A 15,543-nucleotide genomic window follows, 5' to 3' on the forward strand; every position below is an offset into this window, starting at 1 on the left:
TACCCTGTGAGGGGCTCTCTGACATTTAGAGCCTCCGGGTTAAACTCTGCTTTTCTTTTGCTTTTCTTGAACATTTTGTTTCCTCCGTATAAAATTTTCTGATGCTTTATCTAGCAATCCTCAGTTAATTTTTGTTGTTTAAAAAAGTGCATATTTTCTATGGAAAATTTTGAAAACATTGATACTCTGAAAAGAAGAAAGTAAATAACCTTTAGTGCTACCACCCAGAAATAACCAATAGCAAATTATGAAAGCGTCGCCTGACCCCAACTCTAGATAGCTCAGAGTACTCTTTTTTTTTTTTTTTTTAATTTTTATTTATTTTCCCCCAAAGCATCAGTAGATAGTTGTATGTCGTAGTTGCACAGCCTTCCAGTTGCTGTATGTGGGACGCAGCCTCAGCATGGCCGGAGAAGCGGTGCTTCGGTGCGCACCCGGGACCCGAACCCGGGCCGCCAGCAGCGGAGCGCATGCACTTAACCACTAAGCCACGGGGCCGGCCCTCAGAGTACTCTTATTTTTACAAATCTTTGTAAGTTTGATAGACAAAACTTATCTTCTTAAAATTTACATTTCTGTGACTCTATTGAAGATGGATGTTTTTCATGTTTGTTGGTCATTATTTCTTTTTCTGTGAATTGCCTTTTCATAGATAAAATTAATTTGTGAGCACTCTAACTGTATAAATTATGTTAACCCTTTGTTGTGTATTGTAAGTTCTCCATTTTTTTTTATTGGTGTCATAATAGTTTATAACATTGTGAGAGTCCAGTTGTACATTTTTTTTTTTCCCTGAGGAAGATCAGCCCTGAGCTAACATCTGCCAATCCTCCTCTTTTTGCCAAGGAAGACTGGCCCTGGGCTAACATCCATGCCCATCTTCCTCCACTTTATATGGGACACCACCACAGCATGGCTTGACAAGCGGTGTGTTGGCGTGCACCTGGGATCTGAACCTGCGAATCCTCGGGCTCCTGAAGCGGAGTGTGTGCACTTAACCGCTGTGCCACCAGGCCAGCCCCCTAGTTGTACATTATTATTTGTCAGTCACCACATAAATGCACCCATTCACCCCTTGTGCCCAGCCCCCAACTCCCTTCCCCCTGGTAACCACCAAAGTGTTCTCTTTGTCCGTCTGTTAGTTTATATTCCACGTAAGTTCTCCATGTGTTTTTTTGTGTGTGTGTGTGTGAGGAAGATCAGCCCTGAGCTAACATCCATGCCAATCCTCCTCTTTTTTTTTTTTCCCTTTTTCTCCCCAAAGCCCCAGTAGATAGTTGTATGTCATAGTTGCACATCCTTGTCGTTGCTGTATGTGGGACGTGGCCTCAGCATGGCCGGACGAGCATCGGTGTGCGCCCAGGATCCGAACCTGGGCCGCCAGGAGCGTGGGCACTTAACCGCTAAGCTGTGGGGCCGGCCCTCCCGTGTTTTTAACCTGCTGTTTGTTCCCAGAGTTTGTATGATTTGAGTTGCGCTGTGATGTTATATGTTACTACCAGTAAAATAAAATATGGCCTTTCTGTTATTGAAAATACCCCTTTAACTTCAAGGTGAGTCTTAATTTGACAGAAGTTATAAGGAGTTGTTTTTGGACACATTTTCTGATAGAACCTTGCGAAAATTAAAACTAATTCAAGTAATGTTTTCAGGAAGAACTCTAGTACATAAGTCAAGAATTTGAGTACGGATATTCTTTTAGTATTTAAAATTAAAGTGACTGTGTAGTTTTAATATTTTCTTTTGTACGTAGAATAAACTTACATGACAACAAAAACCTTGGTCTGTCAGTAACTTAATGATTCTGATAGTTATTTATTTATTATAGTTCCAGAGATGTTCTAAGATAATAAGTAGCTGAAAAACCCAGGTTTGTTCATCGAAATATGTCTCTTTATCCAAATTATCCCCCCTAAACATACTCCCTTTATGAAATTTTTTGGTTGACAATATCATCGTAGAATAATTCTTTCCTAACCTCTACAAATAAGTTTGAAGGAATTTTACACTTTTGAAATTAATTGTTTTTTAGGTTAGCGTATTTAATATTACATAACATAGTATATAAGGCCTCGGGGAGAGATTGCCATTGATGTTTTAAGCCTAGTGAGATTAAGCAAATAAAATGAAAGCTAATATTCACAGGAATACATTCTGTAGTTAATGATTCCATTATAATTCTGTTAAATCAGGTTTTAAAAAAGTTTTAGAAAACTTAGGTTGAATATGGACTTAATCCATAGATAAATAATTTGGGGGAAATGTGAAGATTATGAATCTCATTGAATTGGTTTAAGAAATAGTGGTTCTTCTGGCTTCCTGAGTGTTCCTTCCTCAGTTTGTAAGAATACTGAAAAGCTGCTCTAACTACAGGTTTTATAGGTACAAAGAAGAGAGAAAGAAGTAAAGTTTAAATTTATTAGACAAAAGCAAACTTTTGCTTTGGGAGAGTACCTAAAATCATGTCTAAGGCCACATTCAAGAAAAAAAGAAGAAAAATTAAAAGAGAAATTAGCCATTGAGTTAATTTAAATTGCAGTAGTGATGAGCAGAGCAGAACAGGAAGGCTCACATTCACAAATCTAGACTTTTTTGACATTATCTCTCTGCAGTTATGAACACAGCCAAGGAGATGCCCTGGCAGGCTTAGAAAGAAGATAGGGTTCATTGTAAAGCTGGAAACATCTGTTCCATTGCTAGACCACCTCATGTGTTGTGCACGATAGATTTATTTATTAATATCCCTATTGTAATGTTATGGAAAGCACAGTTACATTGCATTATGTTTGTATTAAGTATTAATTTGTTAAATGTAAACTTTAAATTACACCAGAATGTTCCCCTGTTTTGAGCTTCTTTATTTTTTAAATACAGTGAAAGTTCATCCGAATGAAAATACTCTGGACTTCTTTAACCTCTGAGAGACCTTGAACTCTCCATTTCACTCTGTGTGATGTTTAAAAATGTATGACCCTGTTGTTATGTGTCTCTTTCTGAGGACAGTGTGTCCTGGATGTCTCCTCCTCATCTAGGGCAGAAGTGGTCTTGTTCAGCTCTGTATCCTCAGAACGAAGGATGTAGCGTGGTGCTGAGTATATAGTAGGTTCTTCAATGTTTTCACGACCCAATTAAACACATTTTTTTTTATTCTTACGTATTTGAAGTGTTCTGTAGAGGAGTGCTCAAAGACTAAAACCCAGAAAGTTTTGGTACCAATTCGATACAAAACTATTCATTTTGCAGAGAAATCGGTTTGGGAAATTTCTTGCACTGTGTTATAGAATCAAATGTTTTTCAACTAAGATTATTTTACTTAACATGAATATTTCCTTTATGCCCAACATAATGATCCAGAACATTTTATGATCTTTACAGCTTCAGTGAGAAGAGGCATTTGTTATTTTAAACGGAGGCTGAAGAAACTATAGAATTAGCAGACATAAAAGAAAGTGGAGAAGGTAGAGGATGGAGTTGCAGACTCTACAGGAGGCTCTTAAAGTGGAAATTCAGGTTCACCAGGTATGTTGCATTGTTGGCTTCTCCCACGTCATGTTATTAAGTAATCACTAAGATGAGTAAACAGGCCCATCTCTGGTTTTTAGTACAGTTTTTAATTGTCTTTCAGACAGTTGTTCAGGAGTCATGTCATTTGCCTTTTATCGCTGCTAAACAAACTCATTGATAATACTTTTAAGAATGTTAATAAAATATTCCTGACTTCCTTTCCAGAGAAAAGAACTGAAAATATTTTTTTCATATACTAAAAGTGTTAAAAAAAAAAAAAAATTCTCTTTTTTTCTGTTTTTTGGTCCATCTCGGGGACTCTGTTCATATGATTTAACTTGCGTATTTTGAATAATGAGGCATGTTTAACTGGACTACCACGTATAATGAAGTTTTTACTCATAACTCAGCTTTTGATTTTGACCTTGATTCCAATCTTTAGTAGAGAAAATGTGATTGTCTTCACAGATGTTTGTGTTCCAAATTTCACAATTCTTACACTTTACCTCAGGTACCTAGGCTCAACAAACTTTCAAAATATATAAATAAAAATATTAATGATTATATTTATATAATTATATTAATAAAATATATTAAATATTTATAATATATTTTATTTACTATAACTATAACCCAGACAAAAAGCTATCCTTAAATAACTAAATCATGAACATTATTGTGTAAACAGAATATCACTGTTTTATATCTCTTTTCTAGACATTAGCTGGATTTGGTCCTAGGTTCAAGACACACACACACACACACACACACGCGTATATAATCCTTGGAAATCAGAAGTGATCAGTGATGATGATATGATTACTTACAAATGTTTGGGGTGTGGGAGTAGAGAGGGGAAGGGAACTATTTTCTAAAGGTGTTTGTTCTTAGGTATGGTTTGCTTTGTTTTATCTGAATAGTCTAAGGTAAGGTTGATTTCTGAAGTTGTTGGAAGAACACCCTGGGCTTTTGACAACTACTAAATTTGCAGGTTGCTTAGAATTAGGGTGCATGAGAACTTATAGGAAATCTTCAAAGGCATATATATATATATATATATATGAAGGTGTATATATATACACACACGTGGACATACATACTCATGCATACACTTTTTACATCGAGTCTGTATGTTCAGAAATCCCTGCTGTTGCTGTGGATCTTGTTAAACTCTTGCTCAGTGGTAGTCTTGTAGTTGGCTGTGTACAGGTGGGCTTCTCTATGTGAAGTGTGTTTTGTTTTTATGGTAACTTTAAGAAATTTAGTATATAATAAGTTATGCACATTTTATTTTATTTGTCCTTGCTTCTGGTACTAATTGAGGAGAATAAAAATCTGTTTACAAAAACAAGCTTGTCGTCTTCTAGGACAAAAGTATTTTAACAGAGAGGTGTGTTAAATACCCAATTTGGCTGAATGGCAAATGACGACAGTTAAATTCACAATTTGTTCAAAGCTGACATAATCGTAGAACAAATTTCTGGACAACCATAATCAATCTGAAATTTGCATGGACCAAGGATAATTTAATGAAATTGTATGTGATTTTGGGAGCTATTCCTCCTCTCAAGAAATTTTGAGATGGCGAAGTTAGCGTTCTGCTTTTAGTTCATCCTAACAAGATATGAACAAGTCCCAAATAAGACTTTCTTGAAAGACTCATGACCTAAATTGAACTAAATTACTAAAAATTAGAGTTCTTAAATATTATTTTGTTTTGCATTTTTAGTTCAAGCATACCAATTTTATGAAAATTGTAATTATGAAAAAAATTAATGTTTATTCTGTTTTAAAATCTAATTTAAATTTTAAAATTACATTTGTTGCCTCAAAAGGGATATAATATTCTTCTTCAAGTTATCCCAAACACTCTCTTAATATTAACATTAACTGTTTCCCTATATATTTAACTATTTGTTTTTTAGCATAAAATTAATAGCTTTTATATTCATCCTTAATTATTATACAACATTTTGTTTGTGCAATAATAAACATTTATTTATATGTTGATTGATAGTATTTTAACAAATAAAGTATATAAGATTTTCACTCTAGTTATATTTAGAATACTTTCCTATTTTTGAAAAAGAAAATAAGTATTAACAGTAAATCCAAGTGACATGCCTATTTGTAAATCTGATGTTGTTCTTCTGATTGAATATGTGGTAACTAAAAATGATCACTGATCCTGACAAGTTTGGGGATGCCAGAAATGACATCAAAGTAGGCACTGGCTACGAGGCTGAGGCCAAAGCCAGGTCATACATTTGACTGAGTATTGGGGCAAAAGCCACACCTTCATGCATTTCCAGTTAGGGAATGAAATTAGGGCTGAAATTGAGCTTACTGAATAGAAAGTGTGTTATGAACTACCTGGTATTGCTATAGTGGAAGTATATTTTTGTTCTTTATGGACAGGGAGATGGTTAAGAAAGTAGCGACATACATATGGTTGATGTTGAATGAATGTTTAAATAGTGTGATGAGCATCTCACCTTTTTTTGAGAAATTGCCTTTTTGATTATTATGCGGATTTGATGGAAGCTGTATTTAAACTTGCAGAGTATTTACTCTACATGAAACGGAGAATAGTATAAAGCAGAAGTTAGAAAACTTTTTCTGTAAAGGGCCAGATAGTAAAATATTTTATACTTCGTGGATTATTTTGTGGTCTGTGTCACAACTGTTCTGCTCTGCTGCTATACAAGGTGACCATAGACAATATATAAATGAATGAGTGTGACTGAGTCCTGATAAACCTTTATTTACAAAAACAGATAGTAGGCCAGATTTGCCTGTGGGCTACAGTTTGCCAGCCCTTGGCGTGAGGTTTAGCTTCATGAAAAATTGCTGCGTTCTTGCAATAAAAGGTAACTTAACTTTGATAACGCAACGTCAGCTTAAAGTCCCTAGTGATTTGGATGGTCTAGTTAAGTTGCCTAGCTTGTCCTGTCCTGCCTCTGATTGTCTAAAATGCACCTTGACTGCTTATGGGTAGAACAATTGGTTTATTTCCTCCAGAGGTGGAGACTTAGTGTGGTTATCAGTCAGTTTTTAAATTCCAGTGTCATGGAAGAAAACCTTTTTCAGCTTTAAAAAGGCACCTTTAGTGTAGTAGCCAACTCTCTGCTAACCAAATCAAAAGGAAAACCAAGGGCTATTTTCATTGAAGAATGTGGCTGGCCTTTAGGCTGCGTTAGTAAAAATGTATATGTATAAAACTTTGTGTTTAAATTTCATTGAGCTCCTGGAATGTGTGTTATTACTACTTCGTAGATAAGACTAGGATATAGAAGAGTTATTCTGTCACATATGAAGTAGAGTGTAATAATATCTACCTTGTGTGTTTGGAGGTCATGTGGTTGACAACTTTGGCTATCCAGAATGTATCCTAGCACTTGAAGGAAGGCTTTTGACCAACTAGAATAAATGTCAGAACTCACTCACCAAAGATTCTACATTTTACTCAAGGGGGATTTCTTAGGTTATTACAGCTTATTCACTCGTCTTAGAGTTAGTTCACTGAGCGTGTCATAACAGCAGATCAGAAGCGGCAAATTTGAGTTGGGGTTCAGGGGCTGTTGGAGGGGTAATCATAGCAGCAAGATTTGCTAGCTGACTGCTTGGCCTTAAGGAGTAGACTGAAAAACTAAAATGCAGACACAAGAACTCTTTAAAACAAAGCGATTTGGGGCCTTTTCTGTAAGGACCTTATTGTATTGTTTGTAGAATAGTATATTAATTGATGTAATCATGCCTCTAAGTATCAATGAAAGCTGACTTTTTTTCTATTTAAGAATGCCTATAAGTATATGCTTTGACAAGATTTTATTCTATGACTAAAAAATTTAAAAGTTCCTTGTCATCCAAAGAGAGGGACAGGTTTTTCAATTATATGAGAACAGCTTATTGGGGAACAGCTTACTCCCAGACACTTTTAGGAATCAGCCTTCTGATACTCCTTTATGCTTCAAATCCTCTGTCCCTGGTTGTTGTTACCTTTGGGCAGTGGTGCTTTTAGAAGCTGGGTGAGGTCAAACGGCATCTGTTTTTCTTTATTTTTCATTTGTTTGGACTTCTGTTTTCTCTGGTGAAGGTCTTTCTCATTCAGTATTCTGGTAGCGCTCTCCTTCCAGAGGGACTCAGGTAGGTAGAGTTTTGCGTTATTGTTCTCCCACTTCCTTACTCTCTCACACTGAGCATCACTGCTCTGCTGAGTGCTCCCCTCCCCCACGGAGGAGACAGTGGCAAAGTCCCATCTGACACTAGGCTCCTTCTGTGGTGAGAACCAAACCAACAGACTTGCCAAATCTCTGCTTGGCTGTATACACACAGGACTGTTTTGTATGGGAGCAGCTTCTTTCCCGGCCTTGTTTGGGACTCTAGACAGCGACAACATTTTAAAGGGATGTTTGGCTTTTAGGGCATCCAGCTTGTTTAAATTGCTTTTTAGAAGTTCCCCTCCCCCATCCTGTCTCCAGATTTTTTAAAAAGCAGGAGCTTTTCATTTCAAATATAAAGTGGTAGCTTGATTTATTTATTTTTTTTTATGTAGAGAGGAGTGTCTCATAACCTTTTATATGGATCACAGAAGCTATTGGTCTATTCTGATTGTGGTGTTGCTCATGTTTTTGTGTGGCCTTAAAACTCTAGATTTGGGGGGTCAAACCTGATTAGCTATAGTGAGTTATATGTAAGACTGATGGCTCTTTTTCTCTTTTTATTACCAGAAACTGGTTGCTCAAATGAAGCAGGACCCACAGGTAAAATACTACTTTTATTCATTTAATTTTTTAATTAAAATAATTTAAGATAAAGTGACAATAAAATACTAAAATATAAATCAACGCTTAAATTTTAAAAACTATCTCATCTCTAACAGCAATTATTTTTAGCATATTGGTCTTCATGTTTTAAGGGTTTAGAAAAAAATCCAGTCATTCATAGCTATCATTTCATCTTTGTTACTATTATTTTGCTTTTATGTTAATTGCTTTAAGTCTTTTGGGAAAAAATTGAGAGTTAATACTCTTCATATAGCTTAAATTTCACTTCCATAAGCCCACTTATTCAAAATCAGAGTTGTAAGACTTTCTGTAGACTCAAAATTATTGACTGTGGCCCAGAGCCATTCTTATTTTCTCATAGTTTATGGTACAGATATAGTATAGAACATTTAAATACTTAATCCCACTATGTTCAGGGTAAGAATTCTATAATAATATTTTAAAAACCTTTTTAAAAATTTTATTTTGGAAAGAGCGTTTAAAGAGGGTTTAAAAGTACCTCATATGATAATCCAGCAAATGTTACCTTTTCTTGACATTTTCATAGGAATTTTTGACTGAGGTATTTTATTCTCTATCCCGGAAGAGAAGTCTTCCTAGAAAGTTACCTTGTCGTAGGTGATTATATTTACTGTTCAGGCAGTGTCTCTTGTAGTCATTAGGCAGTGGGTCATAAGTGTACAGAGTATTTATCAGACTCTTTCAGGATTTCTCCCTTGCATTTGTTTACTCGTAATCCGTTCACAGAACATCTAGACCCATTGATGGATACTCAGATAGATATATAGATATATAGATATGTATGTATATTTTTTTAGCTTGTTAAACATACCATACATGCCTTATTGTAAAGTTAAGTAAAATAAGTTCTTGGATTGAAGAATGGTACTGAGGCAGGTTGATTTTTGGAAGTGAGAAATAGTATTCATTTCTACAAATTGAGCACCCACTGGCCTAACTATTGTGTTTTAACACAATCCATTGATTCTGAGAGCTGGCATTGATTGCCCACACTTAACTCTTGTTTGACAGTTCAACTTCTTTGAGAAGCTTCTCCATTTTTATTTATTCATTTATTTTTATTTATTTTTTTAATATATTATAATTTAAATTAGATTTAAGGAACCAAGAGGCAGTAGACCTTAGATTAAATAGGTTCTTTTGTATTTAATATGGTAACCTACATTATCAGCAACTGACATATTTTTAGAAAACTTCAGCGTTTCAGATATAGCTGGTGGTCATGTACCAGATCAGTCTCAACTTGAAGAATCTGGGGGCACTAAGTTGTTGGACAATCTCTTGGGTGATCTCATTAGAGAGGCCTTATATCAAATACTCTTAAAAAAAAGACCATACCAATTAAACGTGAGGGGGAAGATGTGTGCCCAACCCTGGCAGAAGACCAGACAGGGTGAGGTGAAAGAATTGCATGTGAAATGATGAAGAAAAAGTGGTCTCTCATTGGGGTGGTGTTCAGTCTGCTAGTAGGCCGCCCTACTACATTAAGCATTTGGAAACTTTAATTTTGGATTTTTTTTCCCACTTGAGTAAAAGGCAAGCATGCTCAGTGTATCTCATCTAAAATAGTATTCTTTTTTGATTCCTCGCATTTTAGAACTGAGAAGATGCCCTGGTCGTCAGTGTGTTAGTTCGAGTGATGTAGTGTTAAGGCAGTTGTAGCACTGACAGCTTTTCAAGTGTAGGCTAAAATCACAAATGTGCTCTCCTAAGTAAGGGAGAGGCAAGTAGCGAAAAACTTCTTATCTTAGTGATAATGCCGTTACGTGTGCAATGTGTGCATACTTATAATTTCCATTTTTCTGCTTTTGTCTGATTAGTGGAGCTTTAGGTTTTCTGTCAACTAATACTTTCTATAAAGAATAATAATGTTTTAGTAGAAAAGAGTACTATTACCATGCAAGATGCTAAACTATAAAACTGCTTGTAATTTACAGTTGCAAAGAGCTGCCTGTGCTCTAGTGTTAGGAGCCTGCATTTAGGATGTGTGCGTTAGGGGGTGATGATGTGACTACAGCTTAATGCATGACGAGTTTGATTGGCTAAGTGCTTAAGGTTCTTCATCATTTATAAAACAATATGCATAAAAGTCTTCTTGCTACTATTCTGTTAACAAATGAAATATCTTTCTCACAGATATTTTTTCTTTCCAATCAGAATGCTGATTTAAAGAAACAGCTTCATGAACTCCAAGCCAAAATCACAGCTTTGAGTGAGAAACAGGTAGGGGAAAAAGGAGGGGGGCCATATTTTTAACCTTGTGTTCTAAAGATATGTCTGCTGGAGGCTTCTAGGAGAACTGCTATTTTTCCTCATGTGTGAAAATAAGTGTGGGCAGCCAGACTCAGTTTTAAATTTGTTTGAGCTCTGTTTATCTATTTTTATTTTTGGTTGAAATTAGTCTCTAGAGTATCCCATGGGTATATGTTACTGGCTAATATCTAGAAGCACTGTGGCAGGCTGCTGTTAACTGTGTTAATTATACTCTCTAGTTCACCGATAGGGGCAAGGGGTAAGGAAAGATAGTGGGAGTCTGTGCTAGAGGATCTTGTAGCTGCTAGATGTGCCTTGTGCCCTGGTTTAAAGGCTTGAGATGACATTTACCTTACTGTGGCGAGCACGGTTGTAAATAGATTGCTCTAAATGTAGGTCTCCCATTCTGATGATTGTCATACCTTTATGTTAATCTTTATTAGATATTGACCTACTATTCTGTGAAAAAACTTCGGTGGAAACTTGTGAGCTTTATTCTATATAGGGCAAGAGAGGAGCATCTTGCTTTTTTCCCAAGGACATCTGGACAGTATTCTTTGGAGTTACCTGCATAATGACCTCCACTTCACCAATTCAGGCAGCTCCTGCCGCCAGGTGGAGTGTGACAATTGATAAGAGTTATAAATAAATATCTATGGTAATCTGACAAAGCGTTTGTTTTCTCGTTCCTTCCCCACCACTCGCCCTCTGGTTAACAGAAGCTGTTTTCTATCTTGGAGTAGGTAAATGTGTGAACCAAAAGGATAAGATGATTTGCAGTTGATAGTTTGTGCTAGTGACGTCTCATTGAAGATTTTTGACTAAATGGTTCTCAATAATTGATTTTTATGTTGTTTTTTAAACTTTTATTTAGCGAAATAATAGCAATGAGAGTAATTTATTCCTGGTGAGTTCTGATTGTGTTTGTGTTGTGTTTTCATTTAACTGAGGGGAGAAATAAATTTTGAGAACTATGTGGAACAGATAGGAGTCGTTAATGTTTCAGAATAGAATCTTTTTCCAAGCTGAGTGAACAACTGCTCCCCCCTCCTCCTGTTCTTATGCTTCTTTGTTCCCCCATCTTGTCTTCTCCAGAGACAGGAGGTATTTTAGATCAGGGAATTGCCAAACTAAAATTGGGAGGAGGTGGCATGGTGAAGACTAATTTGTAAGGAAAAATATAAACCGAGTTTGTTAGTATGTATTTGGCTCCAAAAGTGGTTCAGTTCTCTAAAGTCAAAATGCTGTGTGTTAGTGAAAGTGTTCTAGCTTTAGAATTCTTTTAGCGATGAGCCTCCTTATAGTTTCAGGGTTAGTTTGACAAGATGCCAATGAATGAGTCACTTTTGCTGAAAAATTCACGTGTTCCAGCAGGGAAAGAAGGTGAAAACTGATTAGTGGAGTGGGGGGTGGGGGATGCTGTCACAAAGTTAAGACAAGCTAAGGCTACACATGGGGAAAATGGGGCAATTAAAAAAAATTTGTTTATTTGAAATTTTTGTGAGAATCATGTAAAGATTTGGTTTATTTCTGTAACTTTTTATTCTTTAATTTTTTTTTCTGCTAGGGACCTCACTTAATAAGAACATTGCAATCATTTGTGTTCAGTAAGACATTTCAAGTGGTAAACTGTGTCATCTGAACTAAGTTTGGATTTTAGAAACTAGAATGTTAAAAAATGGGTCTAGCATCAGGAAAACCTGAGGTATGCAAAGTAAAGAGAACTAGAGTCAGAAACTGAAAGGCAATCTTGCAATTTAAAAAATATTTGCCTAACTGTTAAAATGACCTTTTTGATAGAACAGAAAATTTATCATTTTTAGATAGGATAGTACTTGAAGGAAGCACATCTGTAAAGTTCAAAAGCTGGTCCTTCCTCAGACTAGTTTCCAACATGAAACATTGATATTTAGTTTAAAATAGTTTTATTTTAGAACAAACTCCTAATGCTGAATGCCCAGCTTTTTGTTTTTCCTTCTCAAAAGATCCACTTAGCCTCTGGTAAAACTTACTGATTTTTCTTCTACTTCAGTAACTAAAATCTGAATTACCTTACTCACATGACTAATATTTTAATTTAACATTAATTTTCTGGGTTGTGAGGAAAATTTTAAATACAGAAAAGTTCAAAGAATGTCATATTCCAGAATGAACAGTTATTAACCCTTGGTCATTATTTGTTTCCATTCTTTTTCTAGATGCGTTTTTCTATAATTGTTTTTTCTGTATCCACTTGAAAACTGAATTATACAAGTAATAAATAGGTGCATACATTCTCTTATTTTGCTTTATTAAAAAAAACATTGCAGATAGTCGTTAATTCTTACAGTAGGCACTTATTAGTTCTTATTTGTTATTGCTACCTCAATCTTTGATATTTATTCAGTTGCTTCCTCGAGACTAATTATGAAATGATGTCCTCTATTTGGGAAAACATGGTCTTTAGTCAGCATCCTTCATGGCTAAAACTCAGTGAATTTCATTGAATTCTTGGTTAGAAGGTTCCAGTGCTTTCAACTGTAACTTGATATTTCTGAATAGAAATTCTCCGTGGCAGATTTTGAAGTCAGCTTCTTGACCTACTTGGCTTTAATTTGTGGTTGACAGTTTTAACTCAGGAAATCCCCAGACTTGATTGGCTAAATAAATTATATGTTATGTAGACATTAAAAATCATGGTTTCAAAAATATTTTAATGAAATAGGAATGTGGTCATGATGAAATAAGTGAAAAAGCACATGCAACTTCGTTTGCATTACATCCCATTTCTGTGTGTGTTGTATGTATATATGTATGTAGGCATGTAAATGTATATAAAAACCACGTCAGTAGAAAATATTGTTGGAAGGTGATGAATTTACAGGTAGTTTATTATTTTTTATTCTCTTATATTTATTTGCTAAATTCTCCACAATAAGTATGTTTCCTTTTTATAATCAGAGATAGACAAGAAACATTATTAAAAAAATTTTTAACACCAAACTCTTGTTTGTTCCAGGGATAGTTAGCATTTAAAAATCTAATGATACTCTCCTCATGGTGTATGAACCACTCTAATCTGAGAATCCAATTCTTCTGAACACTAGTAATACTGAAGTGTGGAAGCAACTATTAATTTCTTTAACAAGGTTCATTCTCATTCTGCACCCTTCCCCCCTCATTTTTGACATGCATGTGTGGTCTTTTGCTTATCAGAATAGAGATTCTGATATTGGAAGCAACACACTTAGTTGCTTTGGTGCTCTGCTTTAGTTTTAATTCATTGTAGAAACAGTCTTAACATCCCAAAGTTTGTTGCTTGTCCCTGTGGTGAGTCAGGCTTAAGCCAGAGTAGTTGCATCTTTGATTTCTCCCTGTCTTGAACAGTTCGCCACCCCACCTCCCTTCACCTGGTGCCCTCCTGGCCACGTGTCAGGTAGCAGCTTAAATGTTACTTCCTCAGAGGACCTAGCCCTGACACCCCTTCCTCCTGTCAAAATCAGCTGTTTCTATTATAATCTCTCATTGAACCCTTCATTTTTCCTTCATAGCTATACTATTTAGGATTAGGTTCAGCTGTGAATGACTGAAAACTCAAAATACAAATGTCCTAAACATGGTAGAATTTTATTTCTCTCTTGTGTAAAAGCTCTCTAGGTGGACCAGGGCTGGTAATAGTGGTGCCACAGTGTCAGGGAACCTAGACTCCTATTCTCTTGCTCTGCCATTCTCAGCATGAAGCTTCCACATCATAGTCCAAAATAGCTGCTCCATCTGGTAAGAAGGGGGAAAGCAACAAAGAGCAAGCCTGTAATTTTTAAGGATGTTTACTGGAAGTTGCATGTACCACTTCCAGTTAGATCCCATTGGTCAGAACTTAGTCATGTGGCCTCAACTAGGAGCAAGGAAGGCTGGGAAGTGTAGTTTATTCCAGGTGGCCATGGGCAGATAAAATTCAGGGACTCTGGCACTGAGTAAGAAAGGGGAAATAAATACTGGGGATAATTACCAATTTCTGCCACAATAGCTTATCACAATTTGTATTTACATATATGTGATTATTACTTTTTTAATATCTGTCTTCCTCACTGGACTGTTAGTTTCAGGAAGTCAGGGAACATGTGTGTCTTCTTTATTCTGAGTATAGTATTTAGTATAATATTTAGCATAAAATAATATGTAGCACAGAAAAGCATTTGTGTTTCTTAAATGCATTATTTTATCCACCTGATCTTTTTCTCTACTTGTAGATGCTTTTTTTTTAAACAGTGCATCTTGCTTTTCATGCGTTTTAAACTTAAAGCATTATGAACATCTTACATTTTTGAGTGTTCTTTAAAAACATGCTTTTTAATAGCATTGAATATTTAGTGATCTGGCTAGATTATAATTTAACTATTCCTCTATCTGATGATAGGATGTTTCCAGCTTTTTGCTATTATAAATATTCCTGTGGTAAACACCCTTGTCTGTGAATCTGTTTCTCTCTGGTTGCCTTAGGGTAAATTCTTAGGTGTGAGATTACTGGGTCTATTGGTCAGCTGTTGCCATAACAGTTCTGCATAACAAACCAGTGTTTTATTGAGTGGCTTACAACACTAAGTGTTTATCTTCACGCTGGGTTTATAGATCACCTGGGGTTCTCCTGCTCTAGGCCGGGCTTGGCCAGGCACACCTCCTTCAGTTTGTGGGTTCACTGGCCCTGCCTCTGGCTGCAGGTTGTGTTAGATCCACTCTAAATGTGTTCATTCCAAGGCCTAGCGTGAAGGGGCAGCAGCTACCTGGGGCATACTCATTTCATGGTTTATCACTAGAATGCAAGAAGCAGGCCAAACCACCAAAACACATTTCAAGCTTCTGCTGGCATCAAGCCTTGTAACATCTCATTAGTCAAACAAATCACGTGGGGGCCAGCCCGGTGGCGCAAACGGTTAAGTACGCGTGCTTCGCTGCGGCGGCCCGGGATCCGCCGGTTCGGATCCCGGGCGCGCACTGACAC

General features: G+C 36.2%; 1 protein-coding gene across 11 annotated transcripts in view; it reads left to right on the forward strand.

Annotated features, from left to right (window-relative positions):
* The window catches only part of PHF21A (PHD finger protein 21A), a 181,511-nt gene that overhangs the window by 33,730 nt on the left and 132,238 nt on the right, over positions 1-15,543 (forward strand). For 8 of the 11 annotated variants that reach the window (XM_058527071.1, XM_058527063.1, XM_058527061.1 and 5 more), the window contains 3 exons: positions 3,376-3,519; positions 8,235-8,267; positions 10,449-10,535. In XM_058527071.1, coding sequence (XP_058383054.1) covers positions 3,466-3,519; positions 8,235-8,267; positions 10,449-10,535 — 174 coding nt within the window. In that variant the 5' untranslated portion in view covers positions 3,376-3,465. The remainder of the gene's footprint in view (positions 1-3,375; positions 3,520-8,234; positions 8,268-10,448; positions 10,536-15,543) is intronic. The other 3 variants (XM_058527068.1, XM_058527069.1, XM_058527070.1) reach the window with 1 other exon arrangement.

Source organism: Diceros bicornis, chromosome 31 (assembly GCF_020826845.1).
Source record: "Diceros bicornis minor isolate mBicDic1 chromosome 31, mDicBic1.mat.cur, whole genome shotgun sequence".
In the NCBI taxonomy this organism is placed as follows: Eukaryota; Metazoa; Chordata; class Mammalia; order Perissodactyla; family Rhinocerotidae; genus Diceros; species Diceros bicornis.